Here is a 19018-nt window from a genome sequence, read left to right on the forward strand (position 1 = left end):
TTCTGTTCTGAATTTCCCCATCCCTTCCCCTAGACGGCAGGTAATCCCATACGTGTTAAATATGTGAACTAACAACATTCTAAAATAAACAACTTTGGAAGGATTAATAACTCGATCAGCGTGCCAGCCAGAAGATGCCTGATTCCCATCAGAGAGGTGGATAATGGATTCAAAATGTAGAACGAGACCTACACATTTGGACTTGGCAAATATAGGAATTTGCTTCCCTTGATTTTTCATTGTTATAAGGCATTCCATTTTTTCCTCTCCCAATTCAGGGAGGGGGAGATGGGGGAAAAAACAAAAGCATGTTAATTGAAATAAATTAAAAGTTAGAAACTGAGGCTTTAAGAGATGAAGTCCTTGCCTATGGTCAGATTGCCTATGCAGATAGCACTCCCACAATTCAATTATACTTAATCAGAGGACCATAGTCAGAGAGTTGGAAAAAGCCTCAGCCATGAGCCAATTCAAGTGGCACTTGAATTCTTATCTTGAGCCTGGATAGAAGAATATTATTTAACGGCCTCTTGCCAGCACTGAAATTCAGGTATGGCACAGTCTACATTCACTATACCCTCTTAAGGATCCTGCTCCTCATCCACAGGGTAAAAACAAACCAAATTTTGCTCTGGTTTCTTTTTTGCTGGGTTAGTGGTAACGATATCCTGTAATTACTCAGACCCTGCCCCTGGGACTATTTATATATATATATATATATATATATATATTTTTTTTTTTTTTTTTTTTCCTCTTTTCCTAATTCTGCCCATTCAGCAAAGGGGCTTTTGTGTGAAGGGATATGGCCCCCGCCCACAGTCATGCATGCTTCCACCACAAAGGCACAATTAGCTGCTCGGAAGCTGGAAGGGCAAGAATTCCGGGGTGGCCAGCTTGGAGCTCGATTGAAGTGATGTAACTTCCATTCCCTTTTTATTCCTTCTTTCCAGTTTTTCTTTCCCTTGTCTCTGGCCCACATACCCAGATGTCTGAGACGAGACACTGATCCTATATAATTATGTCTCTCTCTAATCTGAAAAGCCCCAGCTTATCACCAAGGATGTCAAGTTCTGACACAGAGGATGCTCTGAAAGAACAGATAAAAGTTTTTGTTGTTCAGAGAAAGACAGGTGTGAGCTATGTACACCAAAGAGTTTGAAATAATGGTAAAACAATAACAATAAAGGCTGAAATCAGTGACACCGGGCAGCAAATAGCAGGTTTTGGTTTTTAACATCATATAAATACAACCCAAGTATAGGCAGGCAGTTATACAATCTCCCTACTCTGCTTGTGCCAGAACCTCCCTTTGCTGATTTTGGAGTCAAGGATTCTCTGTCACTTGATCGATAAAGCTACAAGTCACCTCGGAGATCATTTAATCCTAGGGACCCTAACTCAAGGTGCATCTCCATTACCTTCCCTTTTCTCAACCTCTTCTCCCCTTTCTAGTCCCTAGTGTTCAGAAGATTTCTGAATTTGAGTTTTTAATATTTCAATCAATCAATAAACATTTATTTTGCACCCAGGCACTTGCTAAGCACTGGATTTAAATAATAGGTTTTCAATATCATTGATTTTCTTTGTAACACTCTGTATTTTATTTTATGCATTATTACACAAAGGGGTTCACATATGCTTCACCAAACTGCCAAAAGACATCCATGACACAAAAAGGCCTGAGAACCTGCTCTGATCCAAATCTCATTTTAATTTTTACTTTTAATTTTTAAAAAAAAATTATTTTTATTGATGTATTTGGTCTTTATATAAGTTAATTCAGTAGTGCTCCCTCCAGACTAAAGCCTCTTTTGTAACAAAGAAAAACCATTAAGCCAAAAACATCCAATTAGAAGGCTGCTCTAAGGGCTGTGTATTCAATAGTCTGCACTAGTAGGCGCCCCCACCCTCTTTGCCTCAAGGATGGAGAAAGGTCACTGGCTTTTTCAGTCACTCAGAGTTCACCTTCCTTTTAGCTTTCCTTTATTTAAAATAGGCTCTGAGCCTGGAGTCAGGAAGGCCAGAATTCAAATCTGAACTCAGATACTTACTAGTCAGGTGACTCTGGGCAAGCCACGTAACTGTTTGCCTCAGTTTCCTCATCTGTAAAATGAACCGGAGAAGGAAATGGCAAAACATCTTAGTATCTCTGCCAAGAAAATCCCAAATAGGGTCTTGAAAAGCTGTACATAATTGAACAACGACAACAAATTTATGTTCTAACTCTCATTTTGGAGAGAAAGAAAAAGGTAAGTGATTTGCTGTAGGTCACAGTCAACAGCTGAGCTCAGGATGATAATTCAGGTCTCTTGCCTAGTAGCCCCAGGTCCTTCCCATAATGCCTCCATTAAACTTGGAAAACTACATACACATATACATATACACACACACTCATCAGCTCTAATACAGGGGACGTATGGCATAGGAAATCAATTCCATCCCACAAGCACCCATAAGCTCCTATTAGGAGAAGTCTGCAGTACAGGTAGGGGATGGGAAAAAAAGATTTTAAAAAGGCAACAGCTCCTACATTCCAAATACTTGTCCTTATACCTTAGTCCCCTCCCACTTCCAAGCCCAGAGGGGTAAGGGGATTTGGACTGCATCCTAGGGCTGGCTTCTGAACCTCCGGGTTCACATCTGATATATAATTGGTTTAGATATATAGTTGGCTCAGGCTTCCACAGCTGAATTTGTCTGCCCCAAGGCTACACCAGGGAGCAATAAAGAAGGCAGGGAGTGATTAAATAGTGGCTGCCAGTGGATGACAAAGCCAAAAATCAGGAATTGACCGATTCCTGCCCATGAGTTCTGCCATTCTCAGTGCACTTCTCTCCAAAATGGATGTTGCTTTCAGAGGACTTTTTAAGTCCAAATCAAGTGGTTTCATTGGGGAGTTAGTGCAATTTTAGTTCTAGGGTAGATACTGCTTTGTATTTTGATGCAGATGAAAAATCTCCAGGCTCCAGGGAATGTATGTAAATGTGTGCCATTCATGGCAGGCAGAGTCAAGTCTGGGACTGGCCTTTGGCGTCTCTTCAGCCTCAAACCGCTCTCTCAAAAACTAAAAATGGGACAGGGACAAGAAGAATATATGTCTTGCTGGTCAGTATAAGCAGATCCATTTGCCATCTTGCAATCCCATCTTTTTGAAAGTGAATTTTAGAAGAACTTAACAAATAATATTTGCTATTATCATATATTTGTATTAAACGTATCTTTCAGAACCTCACTTCCCCCAAAGACTTTACTATAGCCAAAAAAGAAAACTTAAGAGACTTTGAATAGGTCCAAAAACTCACTTCTCTTTATTTCTGTCTAATAAGCAGCGTAACAAGTGTTAATTAACTGACTGGTAAAGGAGGTACAATTTTCTTTGGACTGGCATAAATGGCTAAGCTAAAGGTCTTTGAAATGTTTCAGGCACCTTTTTTATTTCTTTACCAGCTACATGCCCAGTTACTGGAAAGTGATGGTAAGTTTGCATAGACGACATTTCTGATCTTGTCCAAATTCTGGAAGGATGTGTGTGCGTCTCACCTGTGGAACTGTCCATCACCTGCTGATGGAGCGCGTCACACTCTGAGTGAATAAGCTGCAGGGCACCTGTCTGTCTGTAATCTGTGCTGGTTTATTTGTGCAGTGGCTAAATGGAACAGTGGATAGGAGCCTGGAGTCAGAAGGACTCCTCTTTCTGAGTTCAAATCTGTACTTCCTAGCTGTGTGACCCTGGGCAGTCACTTAACTCTTGTTTGCTTCCGTTTTCTTCTCTGTGAAAGGAGCTGGAAAAGAAATGACAAGCCGCTCCAAGAAATGACAAACCATTCCAGTATCTTTGCCAAGAAAACTCACAAAGAGCTAAACACAACTGAAAAACGACCAACTACAACTAGCAAGACCCCGGAAAATTCCGGTAACAGCCTTCTCCTGGCCTGGCGCTGCTCAGACTCCAGCACCCAGACTCATGGTTTCAACGGAAAACTCTTCATCCCCTTGAATTACTAAATGCGTGCTGGTCAGGGCAGGGGCTGAGGTGGACAATCGGAGGCAGCGTCCACGGAGAGGAGAGTTCTGAGGTGGACAGCGCACTAGAGTTACAGGGAGGTAGAGCCAAGAGCGGGAGAGTCAGGGTGGAGAGAATGAATGACGTGGGCAAAAGCAAAGAGGGAAAAGAGACTAGTCAGTGGGGGACTGGCCTGAGCAGCAGGCTCTTACCTTGTTCTGCCACCATGAAGACTGGGTGCCCTCCGCTTTGCACAGGAGGAACAGAACTTGCAAAGGAATCTGCGCAAACACAGAAGCCCGCTGCTCTTCACGTGGGACATTCTGGAGTGACCCAAAGTACTCCGAGTTTGGGCAGTGACTGCCCGGTATATCCAGAAAAATTCAGTCGGGCCCAAGCCACACCCTGCCAATCTCCTGGAGGGCTTTTTTCAAACTTGGATCACGTGCTGGGAGTTTCCCCTAAAGCACGCTTCCATTTGCTTGTAACAGGAAAGGGGGCTGGGTCAATGCGCCCAAAAGGTGATTCAGTGTTTGTTGGGGCCTTGATGCCATGGCAACTAACCAGATTTCTCCTACCCCATATCAGTAGTTGCTTGCCAGCATGCTGCTCGCTGCTCCTAGCTCTTGCCCTTGACCCCAGGGGAAAACACTTTGGGAGAATGGAGCCATCTCTGAGACACAAGAATCCCTTCATATCTGTGACACTCTAAGCCAGTGCCCTGCACGGCTGGGTTTGGGCCTGGGATCTCCCACTGACTCACCTTTAACTCACAGATCCACGGTAACCGGTAGCCACAGACTGAGTCCCACCCCCTCTCAGCACTCTCTCAAAAGCATTCTCCAGCTCAGTGTTGGGAGTCTCCACTGCTGGATGCTCGAGTCAGAGCACATGTTTCAAATGACTGTGTTATGAAAGTGTATCTGCTAAGGATTCCAAAGTGCCTTTAAGGACCATGATTTAAATATCAAGATATATTTTGCATGAGAATGATGTGATATGTAAATGTATCTACATTTCTGCAACTCTTGTTCCCTTTCAGCAATACCATTGAGTCTTCCGTGTCAGGTCGGAAGCAGCACTGCAATTTGACAAAATGACTAGCTGGCTCCTCCTGTTCACTGCTGGTGCCTTGGAGACGTTTAGATGCTATTATATTTGAAAAACTGTGTCAGCACTCCAGATAGGGAACTCATCTCCTTTTTCATGCTTAAAGCTTTCTATGGTTTGACTAAAGAAAAAAGTTTGGAAAAGGAGGAGAGTTAATGTTGCAGAGGCTGTGAGAAGACAGACATGCTAACCCACTCTTATAGGAGCCAGGAATTGGTCCAACCATTCTGGAAAACAATTTGGAACTGTGGGGAAAAAAAAAAAAAAAAAAAAATATATATATATATATATATATATATATATCTATATATCTATATCTATATAGATATATATATATATATCTACATATATTATATTATATATATAAAACAACCACCTGTCTGTACTCTTTGAACCAGAAATCTCATTTCTGGGCATATATCCCAAAGTATATACTTTTATTGTATCAAAATACAAAGTGGATGAGCAGCAATTAGGAAATGGCTAAATAAATTGTGGGATGTGAATGTATTGAAACAATATTTTATCAAAGAAGAGGAATATGAAGAGTTCAGATAATTGTGGGAAAACATATATGAACTGATAGAATGAAAGGAAAGTAATTTATACAATGATTCATCAATGTAAAGAGAGAAAAATAAAATGAAATGGAATGTTGTGAAATAAAAAAGTATTTATTAAGCTCTAACTATATGTCAAGTGCTGTTCTAAGCATGGGGAACAAAAATAGAAAATCAAGGCATTATCTTCTCTTAAGGAGCTTATACCTTTCTGCTGTTGGTGGTGGTGGTATTTTTCTTTATTTTTAAGATAATTGAATTTTAGTTAACATTCATTTAAAAGAAATTTGAATTTCTAGTTCTCTCCCTCTTCCCCCCAAAAAGGGAGGTGAGCTTTCCTCCACCCATTGAAAAAGCAAGCAATTATGCTGTATGAATTATACATAGGAAGTCATGCAAAACTTATTTCCATATTATCCATGTTACCAAAAAAAAGTAATGAAAATTAAGTGAAAAAAATTATGCTTTAATCTATACTGAATTCATCCAGTCTCTCACTGGAGGTGGACAGCATTTTTCTCTTCTTTCTTTTTTTTTTTAAAATTTTAATAATAAATAATAAATTTAATAAATAAAATGTAATAATAAATAAGAAAATTTATTTTAAAATAAGTCAAAGATTGTTTTCAACATTCACCCTTGTAAAAACTACTTTTGCAATTTTTTCTCCCTCCCTTCTCCCCAGTCTCTTCCCCTAGACAGCAAGTAATCCAATATAGGTTAAACATATGCAGTTCTTTTAAACATATTTTTACACTCATCACAGCATTTTTCTTAACAAGGAGTATATATTCTAAATAGTGGACACCACAACTAAAGGAGGGTTTATGTTTGTGTTCATGACAGTTGTAAAGGCAGCAACGGTCACTGTAGGTCAATTGTTTGTAGCAGGGCAGATCACAAGGTACAGAGAACCTTAGGAAGCAATGGCAGGACAAATGGTCCTCTATTAAGAAGAAAGTGGGTTCAGGTGTTGGAATGGGATTCTGAGAGATATTCAGCAGAAACAGAAATCTAGGCATCAGCATCTAGCTGACAGTGGGCATCCTGTACTTGGTAGGAACTGGGCAATGGAGTAACAATGGTGGGCTTGTCTTTCTGCTACTTATTGGCAGGTTAGGACAGGAAGGAGAAGGTCGCTGGCTCCTAGGGTCAAGTTAGTACAGGTAATAATAATGATGGAGGAGAGATTTAAAAAAAAAAAAAAGTACCTTTCTCTCTCTCTCTCTTTTTTTTTTTTTTTGGAAGAGTTGGGGACTATGGGTATGAAATGTTGCCATATACACTGTGAATGTGCTGGTTGGTTTTGTTGAATTTTATGAAACTTTTTTAAAAGTTGTAAGAAAGTCCATGTGTTCAACTTGCCTCTTTTTAATGAATTTAACACAAGATGGCATTGGAGAGATACAGAAAGACATTAAGAAGAATGTCTGAATAATGATTATATATGTATAACCTATTTCAGATTGCTTGCTGTCTTGGGGAGGGAGGAAGGAGAATATTTTGGAACCTCAAATCTTATAAAAATGAATGTTGAAAGGTATTTTTATATGTACTGGGAAAAAATAAAAAACTATGGGGGGGGGGGGAATGCTCATGTGATAAATACAATAGACTTTGTTAGCTTCCTGAAATGAGACAAAAAACTTTTTGGGTAAAAAAATATATACATTTTTACATTTAGCCACAAATGGACCATGTTTTAAATAAATGCAATCATTTTATTTGTCTATTTATGCTAATGTAGCCATACAAAAATTAAAAGAACAAGAATTTTTAAGAGTCCAAAAAAAAAAAAAAAAAAGGGCATCCTGAATATCAGAGATAGGCTAGGTACATTTCCATGATATTGGATCACAAGGGAACATTTACAGCACATAAACAAACCATGCTTTTTTGATTTTTGTTTTTTTTGTCTTAGGTTTGGGGATATTTCAACCTAGTTTGGGTACTTTGGTTTCCAAATCCAAATAATTGACTTGTCTAGCCAGTCAAGCAAATCCATAAATTACCTGTACCTAACTTCAAATTTAGATTATTTCTTCCTTTACCTCTAAAGTGTTATAACTAATAGCAACAGATAATGGGGCTTTCCCGTAAGGGTGTGCAAGAACAGGCTAAAGTACAATTAAAGTTATAGCCCCTCCCCTTCCTATACTGAACTTCATAGCTGTTTAATTGTTTTTTTTACTACTGTCAAATCCCTATTTGGGAGTTTCCTGTTAAAGAAAATGCCAAATTTTCTTTTTATTTTACGGATTAAGAAACTGAATCAAATGATCAATTCTTTTCAGCAATGAAGTGATTCAGGGGAATTCCAATAGGCTTGTGATCTATAGGATTGTCAGGACTGAAAGTGGATCACAGCACAGTTTTTCATCTTTTTTGTTTTTTGCTTTTTGTTTTCTTTCTCATTTTCTTTCCTTTTTGATCTTATTTTTCTTGTGCAGCATGATAAATGTAAACATGTGTATAGATGAATTGTACATGTTTAACATATATTAGATTACTCACTATCTAGAGGAGACGGGGGAGGGAGAAGAAAAATTTGGAACACAAGATTTTGCAAGGGTGAATGTTGAAATCTATGCATATATGTTGAAAATAAAAGCTAAAAAAAAAAAAAAAAACGTTAGGCAAACATAGTTAAGTGACTTGCTTAGTGTCACACAGCTATTTTCTCAGGCCAAATTTGAATACAAGAAGATAAATCTTCCAGACTCCGGACTCCAAACTCTATCCATTGAACCATCCCATCACCCAGGAATACTTCTTGTCTGGATGCTATCTTGCCCAAGGCCACTCAACTATTTGGTGTAGCTGGAGCCTGAATGGGTATTCTGACTCCCTAGGCCTAAATTTTCTCCATGTGGCAAGATAGAAAATGCTACTCTTCCAAAATTCCTTTGGAAAATTAGCTCCCCCAAACCCAGCCCCAAATAGGCCCTGGTCAGTGGCCAGTGGGAGCTGCCAGCAGATCAGCTCCCATAAGGCCCAGGCAGTGACACAGTCCAGATGTGCCGGTCCAGCCAGAGGCCATGATTTAGGCCTTCTTATTCTTTGTGGTTGAATGATGGCTAAGCAGAGGTCTGGATTTCTGAAATTTTATCTTCAATTCCTCTAGGGAATAAAACAAGAAGAGGCCAGAAGATAGCAAAGGAAGGGTTGACCAATCCAAAACATGAAAAACAAAGCTCAGCAATGTGGGAAGAGCCAGGAGCCGGAGTGACATCTGGCAGAGAGCTGGGTTTGCTGGACCCCATGGACAGTGCTGTTCTCCAGGCACAAAGCATGTTTGATGTCTGACATTTCCAAAAGCCTCATTGTCCCACCCCCGCTCAAAAGCCATCCTAGAAAAATATTGCCTGAGGTCTATCATGTCGGTGTTTCATTCAAGTGCATGTCATTTCCTAATCTGAACACAGGCTGTGTCATAGATGAAATGCCATTTGTCTCTGTCTAGCTAAAATGTATTTCAGAGATATATGCATGTATATATGTATGTTGTATATACACATGTGTGCATGTATTATATATATATATATATATATATATATATATATATATATATATATATATATATATATATATATATAAGTTGGGATTTCTGCTTTGTATTATATAGGAAAATATGTACTGCAGTGAGAGGGCTGTAGATAGCAGAGTGGATAGAGTACCAGGCCTGGAATCAGGAAGATTTATTTTTTTTGAGTTCAAATCTGGCCTCAGATACTTACTAGCTGTGGGCAAGTCACTTTTCTCTGTTTGCCTCAGTTTCCTCATCTGTAAAATGAGCTAGAGAAGGAAATGGCAAACTCCTCCAGTATCTTTGCCAAAAAAACTCCAAATGAAGTCATGAAGAGTCAGACAGGACTGAACAATAACAACACACACTGAAAATCTATTTTTAATTCAGATTTGCTATGAGAAAAAGACCTGCTAGATCCAGAAAGGACCACAAGGAAAAAAGCAAATGATCTATTGCCTCCTGGGGAAGAGCACGGAGAGGAGGCTTAGAGGAGAACCGTGGACTGGCACTCAGGAACCTGGGTTCTGGTCCTGTGTTGTACACACACTAACTAGGGAAGTGATTTTGGGAATTCTGCTCTTATTTTCTCTATGTGCTCACTGCAGTTGTTGGATGAAATGGTGGACGGCCCTTCCGGTTCTGACCTTCTAAGATTCTCTGAATAAATACCCTGAGGAGCCAAAGACTTTGGGTTACACTATGTACAAAGCAGATGGGATGAGAGAAGCTGAAATCAGTTAAGGGTGGTCAGGATGGGTAATGGAAATCTCCTTCCTTGGAGATCTTCAAGGATATGGTAGGAAACCACAAAGTCTGGAATGGGCCATTGTGGTCTTTCCTGGAGACCAGGAGATGCAAGAAATGTACTCAGTGAGAGTTCCATGAATCAGTGAAGGTTTAGACAGTGCCCAATTAGGCACAGACTCATTTAAATCCAGCTTATTGCTAATGAGGTTCCATTCTCTTGGGGCAAGTTAACTTTGCACTGGGGAATCTTAGCACTCATCTGACAAATGTGTCCTTAGGCTTTGATTTCCCCCTGCCTATTCCTCATAACTAGAGAAATGCAATAGATCTGGAGTCCTCTTGTTGGTAAGTTAGAAACATTACATTGACATATAATAGGCAAAAATTTAAAAATTAAAAAAAATTATTATATATAATAAGACAAATGTTTTGGGAAGGGAATGGTATTTCTGGTCAGTTTTTTATTAATAAGGAAAAAAGGAAAAGACTGTTGTTAATTAATTCCAGTGAAATAAAGATAACAGATGTTCCTGAAGGAGCAGAGTGAACTTACCCTGTAGAGGAGGGAAGCATTCCAGGCAGACCACTATCTGTTTACTCATTGTCCCAGTGAATGAAATCTGGCTGGGAACAGCCCAGCCTGGTCCTCAGGACATATTGACACTAGGGGGCAGAAGGGAGTATCTTTTCTCAAGAACTGACTCTGGAACCCTAGGTAGCTGGCTAAAGTGCTGGCATTGGGACAGAGGGAGACCTTTGTTCATGACGCTCTGGAATACTGAAAAGGGTGCATTTTTCAAAGTGCAGACCAGCCTTCACCCCCAGATTTTTCATCACTTAAGATTGGGCCCTTCAACATTCAAGGATACTAACCCCAAACCCCATTTATGAGCAAATAAAATGAAATTGCAAGTTTACTTTACCAATGCTCATTAAAACTGGATCTTCTTGCCAGATGGACTATGTACTTAGCAGTGCAGTCTTGCTCCAGAAAATAAATGAAGGGAATTGATAGGTTTCTTTGCCATATCATGAGCATGGGACAATTCCTGGAGTTTTTTGTTTTTGTTTTTGGTAATTTAGAGCAAAATTTTTTGTTATTTCTTGTTTCGATATTTCCTATATTTCCCCCTATAATCCTCCTTCTCCCCACTCCCAGAGTCATTGCTTGCAATTTTTAAAGGAATAAGAGAAAAACAATTCAGAATAATATCGATATATTGAAAAAACCTGATGTTATATGTAATAGAGAAGAATAGAAAGCCTTATTCCAAAACCTTGGATCATAAAACTCTACAAATAAATAGGGAATTTTATCCTTTTTTCTCCAAATCTCTTCATCTCTTCTTTGTAGCTTGGCCCCAAATGTTAATATTCAATTTCAAATGTTCTGTGGTTGTCCTTTCCTTTTACGGGAACATAATCATTGTGTATATTGCTTTCCTGGCTCTGTTCACTTTGCATCAATTCATATAAGTTTTTCTACCCTTTCATAATTTTTATAGCATAATAATACAGCGTCCCAAAAGTTTTACTGGTTTTAAACTTTAAATTTTGACTTTTGGGACACCCTATATTCTATTCATGCACTACAATTTGTTTAGCCATTCCCCAATAGACAGACATGGTTCTCCTCTATCACAAAAAGTTGTAGCTATTCATATTTTGGTGTATAAGGGAACTTTATTTATATCTTTGATTTACTTGGAGTATATGCCTAGCAATGGAATTTCTGAATCAAAAAGTAAGATATTGAAGTCATTTTCTTTGTATAATTTTAGATTGCTTTCCAGAATAGTTATAAAAATTTACAGCTCCACCAGCAATACACTAGTGTGCCTGTCTTTCCCTTTGAACACCTGCTTCCATCATTTTGCTAAATATGAGGTCAAACTTCAGGGTTATTTTTCTTTGCATTCCCTTCTTAGCAACTGGTACATTCTTTCATTTGATTGTTAATAATTTCTCATCTTTGTTTTGAGAATGGTTTGTTCAAAAAAATTTTATCAATTATTTAAGTGATCAGAGGTTATTGGTTTTCTATTGTTTTTAGTTGCCCGTATAACACATGCTTGGATAACACATCCTTATCAGAAATATTTGATACAAAGATTTTCCCCCAATCCATGTTTCTCTTCTGATCATACATCCTCTTTCTGCAAAAGTTTTCCAATTTCATGCAATTAGAATCATGTATTTTATCTTCTATAATTGCCTCTATCTCTTGTTTGGTTAAGAATTCATCTTCTCTCAAAGCTGTGAAAAGCATTTTATACATTTCTCTTCTAATTTTCTTAGGATATAAGCTTTAATATTCAAGTCACACATCCAACTTGAATTTATTGTAGAATATGGCAATCGATGTTGGTCTGAATCTAATTTCCATCAGACTATTCTCTAGTTTTCTCAGCAATTAGAGTTCTTTCCTAGGTAACTTAGGTTTAGGAGCTGGGCTTAGGTTAAGTTCAATTATTTTTTATTTTTCTTTGTCTTTTTTGTTCAATCTCTACTTTTTTTATTTTTTAACCATTACCAAATATTTTTGATGATTGCTTCATAATAATATAGGTTGGAATTTGAATCCTTATTCCTACCTTTTTCATTATTTTCTCTGGATATTCTAGATCTTTTGTTCCTCCAAATGGATTTTATTATTTTGTCTAGTGCTGTCCCTTGCTAATTTTACATTTACTAATGTAAATTAGTAATTAACTTTAGTAGTGATGTCATTTTAATTATAATATGCATGGTCTAATTATGACCACTGAATATTCCTCTAGATATTTGTTTGCTATTTTAAAAAAAACAAAACTTTTTTTTAATTGAATCTATCCAGATATTGAATATGTTTTGAAAACACTCAAGTATTTTATTATATTTTGTAGCTATTTTGAATGGAAATTTTCTTATAACTGTTTGCTGTATTCTGTTATTTTATGTAGAAATACTATTGATTTTTGTGGGTTGGTTTTGTAGCCTGCATCTTTGTTGAAGCTAGTCTTTGTCTTAATTTTCTTTTCTCATTTATATCATCAACAAACAGGGGCAGTAACTATCTTTTCTTTGCAGTTTATCAAATAATAGCAGGTAAAGGAGTAACAAAAGGGCTGGTCCAGCAATTTGACTTGCTTGATTATCATTAGTAGCAGCTATGGAAAGAAGTTGAAAAATGAATGAGGAATAATAAATTTAAAGCTAGAAAGGAAATTAGAAACCATTTTAACTAAAGCCTTTAAAATTGCATTTAATAAAAGTCCGTTATTAAAAATTATTACAAGTGAACTGCAAGACTATTTCTGCATCAAAAGTGAAATTGGCCTAAGGAACATGCTTAAGAAAGCCATGTGAAGAAGACAAACATTGGCTAAGTGTTTCTTTCTTATTTGTTTTCCAAGTTTAAATTTATTTATTTATTTTACTATACATTGCTTTATGAATCATGTGGGGAGAGAAAAATCAGAACAAAGAAGAAAATCACAAGGAAAAAAAACAAAAGAAAAAGAAAAAAGTGAACATAACATACATTCAATCTCCACAGTTCTTTTTCTGGACGCATTTTCTGTCCATAGTCAACTGTTTCTTTTCTTTGCCCAGGTACACATATAGCCTTGAGCAACACTGTAGGATTAGAATTTGAAGGTTCAGAAATTTTTCTTTAGAAGTACAAAATGTATAGCCACACTTCTAAGTATTTGCTACTGGTACTCTCAAAATAAGGTGAATTCCTTTTCCAGAAGGTTACTAATGAATATATTTTTAATTTATATCATGTCAGCAAACAGTATTTATTCCTACTTTGACATTTCCCTGAAATAGAACTCATGTATGCATATATACACACATATACAAATATACATCTGTATGTGTGTGTGTGTGTGTGTGTGTGTGTATAAGTTTATATACACACATACACATAAATCTCTATAGAGGGTGTCCCAAAAGTCTAAGTGCAGTTTTAAACCTTTTTTTTTTTTTTTACATCTTAAGCTTAAGACTGCACTCAGACTTCTGGGACATGCTGAATACATAGAGAGAACAACTCTGTCTTGCATTGTTGTGAAACAACTTGGATTAAATTTACAGTTGTTTGTTGTAGTCTTTCTCAGTTTATAGTTTCTCAATATTGCAATTAAATATACAACAGATGGTGATTTTTAAAAAACAAAATGATATTACAGATTGTCCTGTCCAACTCTTTTGTTCTGTCCAATCTTGGGAGATCAGATTTAGAATTCCAGAGCTTGTGCAGCAGGAGAATACTTTGGACAGAGGAGGATGAAACATGTTGTGTATGTCTGTTTAGATAAAGAGTCGATGATGTTGATGGAAGATATGACTAATCAATGAGTATTAAGTGTCTAACACTTTAACGGGAGAGACTACATGTAAACCACTATATATAAATGAGTGAATTGGAGGGACTCTCAGAGTGAAGGCAGTAGGATTAAAGGGGAATGGGAAAGCTTTCCTAAAGAAGAAGGGCTTTATCTGGGGCTTGAAGGCAGCTAGGAGACAGTGTTGAGGAAGGAGGGAATTAAAATTCCTGGCATGGAGGACAGCAGGAGAAAATGCCCATATTTGAGAGAGAGCAGGTCTTACTGAACAGCAAGGAGGCCGCTGTCACTGGATCACAGAGTATGTGAGGATAAGGTGGGTCTGGAAAGGTAGGAAGGGACCAGTTTAGGAAGAGTCCTGAAAGTCAAAGTTTTAAATTTGAGTCTAGAGGTGGTAGGGAGCCACCAGGATTTTTTGAATGAGGTGATAATAGATTATAAGACTTGTATTTTTGAAAGATCAATTTGACAGCTGAGTGGAGAATCAACTGGAGTGGAGAGAGACAAACCCACCAGTAGGCTATTGCCAGAATCCGAGCAAGAGGAGATGAGGAATTGCTCAAGATTGGTGACAATGTCAGGGGAGAATGGTTTACAAGAGGGTTCATAAAGGCCAGCTGTAAGGTTTGTAAAGGGATTCAAAGAAAAGGAAGACTGTCTGCTCTTGTTTCCTTTTTCTTAATTATGCAAGAATAATGGCAGAAACTAGGCATGGACCCACACTTAACACCACATACTAAAATAAGATCAAAATGGGTCCAAGATTTAGGCATAAAGAACAAAATCATAAATAAATTGGAGGAACATGGGATGGTTTACCTCTCAGACTTGTGGAGGAGGAAGGAGTTTGTGTCCAAGGGAGAACTAGAGACCATTATTGATCACAAAATAGAATATTTTGATTACACCAAATTAAAAAGTTTCTGCACAAACAAAACTAATGCAAACAAGATTAGAAGGGAAGTAACAAATTGGGAAAACATTTTTACAATTAAAGGTTCTGATAAAGGCCTCATCTCCATAATATACAGAGAATTGACTTTAATTTATAAGAAATCAAGCCATTCTCCAATTGACAAATGGTCAAAGGATATGAACAGACATTTCTCAGATGATGAAATTGAAACTATATCCACTCACATGAAAGAGTGTTCCAAATCACTACTGATCAGAGAAATGCAAATTAAGACAACTCTGAGATACCACTACACACCTGTCAGATTGGCTAAGATGACAGGAACAAATAACGATGAATGTTGGAGGGGCTGTGGGAAAACAGGGACACTAATACATTGTTGGTGGAGTTGTGAAAGAATCCAACCATTCTGGAGAGCAATCTGGAATTATGCCCAAAAAGTTATCAAAATGTGCATACCCTTTGATCCAGCCATACTACTACTGGGCTTATATCCCAAGGAAATACTAAAGAAGGGAAAGGGACCTGTATGTGCCAAAATGTTTGTGGCAGCTCTTTTTGTAGTGGCTAGAGACTGGAAGATGAATGTCCATCAATTGGAGAATGGTTGGGTAAATTGTGGTATATGAAGGTTATGGAATATTATTGCTCTGTAAGAAATGACCAACAGGATGAATACAGAGAGGCCTGGAGAGACTTAAATCAACTGTTGCTGAGTGAAATGAGCAGAACCAGGAGATCACTATACACTTTAACAACAATACTGTATGAAGATGTATTCTGATGGAAGGGGAAATCTTCAACAAAGAGAAAAGCTAATCCAATTCCAATTGATCAATGATGGACAGAATCAGCTACACCCAGAAAAAGAACACTGGGAAATGAGTGTAATCTGAGAGCATTGTTTTTTTTTTGTTTGTTTGTTTTGTTTTGTTTCTCTTCCCAGATTATTTTTACCTTCTGAACACAATCCTTTCTTTGCAACAACAACAACAACAACAAAATTCAGTTCTGCACATATATATTGTATCTAGGATATACTATAAGATATTTAATATGTATGGGAATGCCTGCCATCTAGGGGAGGGGGTGGAGGGAAGGAGGGGAAAAACTCGGAACAGAAGGGAGTGCAAGGGATAATGTTGTAAAAAAAATTTACCTATGCATATGTACTGTCAAAGAAAACGTTATAGTTATAAAAATTAATAAAAAAAGAACAACCTAAAAAAAAAAACCTAAAAAAATTATTCAAGAATATAGAAAGCTCCATTTCTTTCTTTCCCAAGTCATCAGTTCTCTTTGCATTGCTCCAAGTCAGCAAAATAGCTCTCTGATGAAAAACAATTCTTAAAACTGACAGAGGTGTCAACATACAAACTGACAATATACAACAAATGATTTCAGACTTTAGAAACGTGTGGAAGGATCGGTTCTATTTTAGGATGCTGAGCATTCTCACATCCTGGTTATGTTATTATCATTATCCTGAATGCTATTATTCACTATCTGCTTTGAGAAAGGACTTGCTCCCATTCTTTTTTTAAGCCAATGGCCTGAGTCTGGTTCCACTTAACTTGACATTCAATGTCTCAGAAAATTCTCAATAAATTCCAGATATTAGAGAGTTGTTGGTTTGCAAATTGTCTTATACATCTCATTTGATTTGTATAATAACTCTGTGACATAAATATTATTCCCTTTTTAAAGTTATGAAAATTCAGGGGATAGGGAAAGGGAATGGAATCTGCATTTATATAGCACCTATTATGTGCCTGGCACTATGCTATTCACTTTGCAAATACTTCATTTGATTCTCACAACTCTGTGGGGTAGTTGTCCCCATTTTACATAAGAGGAAACTGAGGCAATCAAAGATTAAGTGATTTATGCAGAATTCAAAAGCTTATAAATGTCTGAGGTCAAATCTGAACTGAGACCTTCCTGACTCCAAATCCGCCTTGCTGCTGAGGTGCCCTGGAACTTCAATATTTTAAGACACTGAACCACCCAGCTGCCTTTATTTAATATCTAATTAATTTCGTGGAGTCAAGCTTGAATACCTTCCCTAAAGTCATAGGGCCCCATCACAGGAAGTCAGGCTTTGGAGTGGAATATGCAACACTAAAATCCCCTCTGAACTCAAATAGTTTAATTCTCTCTTTATAAGAAAAAGATTAGATGAAATTCTCTTTCTAGTTCTTGCTGCTGGGCTTTGTTGTTAATACCCAGAAATGCCAATGATTTATGTGGGTTTATTTTATATCCTGCAATTTTGCTAAAGTTGTTAATTGTTTTGAATAGCTTTTTTTAAATTATTCTCTAAATATACCATCATATGACCTGTGATAGTTTTATTTCCTTAGTGACTACTTGAATTCCTTCAATTAATTTTTCTTTTCTTATTGCTAAAGCTATTGAATAATAGTGGTAACAATGGGCATGCTTACTTCATCCAATCTTACTGGGAATGTTTCGAACTTCTCCCATTACATATAATGCTTGCTGATGATTTTAGATAGGTGCTGTTGATGATTTTAAAATTCCATTTATGTTTATGCTCTCTGGTGTCTTTAGTAGGAATGGGTGCTGATAAGCCTTTTCTGCATCCATTGAGACAATCATACAATTTCTGTTAGTTTTGTTATTGGTGTGGTCGCTTTGTATGCCCTGCCTTTCTGCTGTAAGTCCCACTTGGTCACAGGGCATGATCTGGTGAGAATTTATTGTAACCATAAGAGAAAGATCAGGCTGCAGAGGTATGAGCAAAGCAAGTTTATCTGAGAGTAGGTTGAGGGAAGGAATCGATTCCCCAGCCACCCTCCATACACAGAAGAGATGTAGGAACCCCGGTGCAGTAGGAAAGCACTTACCACGGCTGCCATCATGACTACCATTACTTTGCTAGTTATTGCTACAGGTTTACAAAAAAGTGGAGACTGCTTGGAAGCACTATAGCTGAGCTCCCTCAGAAAAAGTGAGGGAATCGTTTGTCCAGGCTAGGCTGGCATAGGGAGATAGAGAAGTCTACAGACACCGGATCAGATCCAGAACACACTGCATAGGGAACACTCCAGTGCCTGGAGAGAGGCTGTGTACCAGGGCAAGAGAAGGTTCCAGATCCAAAAAAGAGAAGAATGTAGACTTTTCATACTAAAGGACTCTAAAGAACATTACGGAGAACAGGTTAATTTTGCATAGGGTGTGGTTTGTCTTTTTGCTACATCCAGTAATTGTTATTTATACTCCAAGTGCAGGCGAGTCTCAGCCACAGAAGGTTGTCTCGAAGAACATCCCTCTATTCTCCAGACTCTCGGAGACAATTAGATAGGCCTTTCTAAAAGTGGACAAAGTCTGTTAGTGGGAACACAAAGAAGAAAAAGGGTCTGAAGAGATAGACAGGAACCCTACAAGGGTCAAAATGTTGGAGGGTGGGAGAATGTGTCATGGGGAGAAAGACGGAGAGGACCACTGAATGTTTGGTGCTAAAGAACAGTTGTTCACTTCCCTCTAAAGAGGGACCCGGACGCTTTGGGGCAGCTGCTTGTTTTCTAAGGAGTGATGATATGGATCCACAAGTGCCAGCAGGCATTAGATCATCCAGCAAGGACCAGAGGAGGGAGACATGAATAGTGGTACCTAAGGGACACTGTGCAGCTATTTGTCTGCCTGATAAAAAGGATGGAGGCCTGCTCCATTCCCAGGGCATAACTAGCAAATGACAAACAACTTTCCAAGATAACTCTCCACTGATAGTGATTCATGAGGGCACAAATGATACTGCCAAAGGGAATCTAGAATGCATTGCTAAAGATTATGAAG

The 19018-nt window shown here is 37.9% G+C and overlaps 1 protein-coding gene across 2 annotated transcripts in view; it reads right to left on the bottom strand.

Annotated features, from left to right (window-relative positions):
• The window catches only part of GPSM1 (G protein signaling modulator 1), a 131978-nt gene that overhangs the window by 96156 nt on the left and 16804 nt on the right, over positions 1-19018 (bottom strand). Inside the window, exon 1 of one of the 2 annotated variants that reach the window (XM_074294102.1) lies at positions 4216-4390. The exons of the other annotated variant lie outside the window; for it this stretch is intronic. Coding sequence (XP_074150203.1) covers positions 4216-4325 — 110 coding nt within the window. The 5' untranslated portion in view covers positions 4326-4390. Of the gene's footprint in view, positions 1-4215; positions 4391-19018 lie in introns of those variants that run through there. 2 annotated transcript variants of the gene reach the window in all.

Source organism: Sminthopsis crassicaudata, chromosome 2, assembly GCF_048593235.1.
Source record: "Sminthopsis crassicaudata isolate SCR6 chromosome 2, ASM4859323v1, whole genome shotgun sequence".
In the NCBI taxonomy this organism is placed as follows: Eukaryota; Metazoa; Chordata; class Mammalia; order Dasyuromorphia; family Dasyuridae; genus Sminthopsis; species Sminthopsis crassicaudata.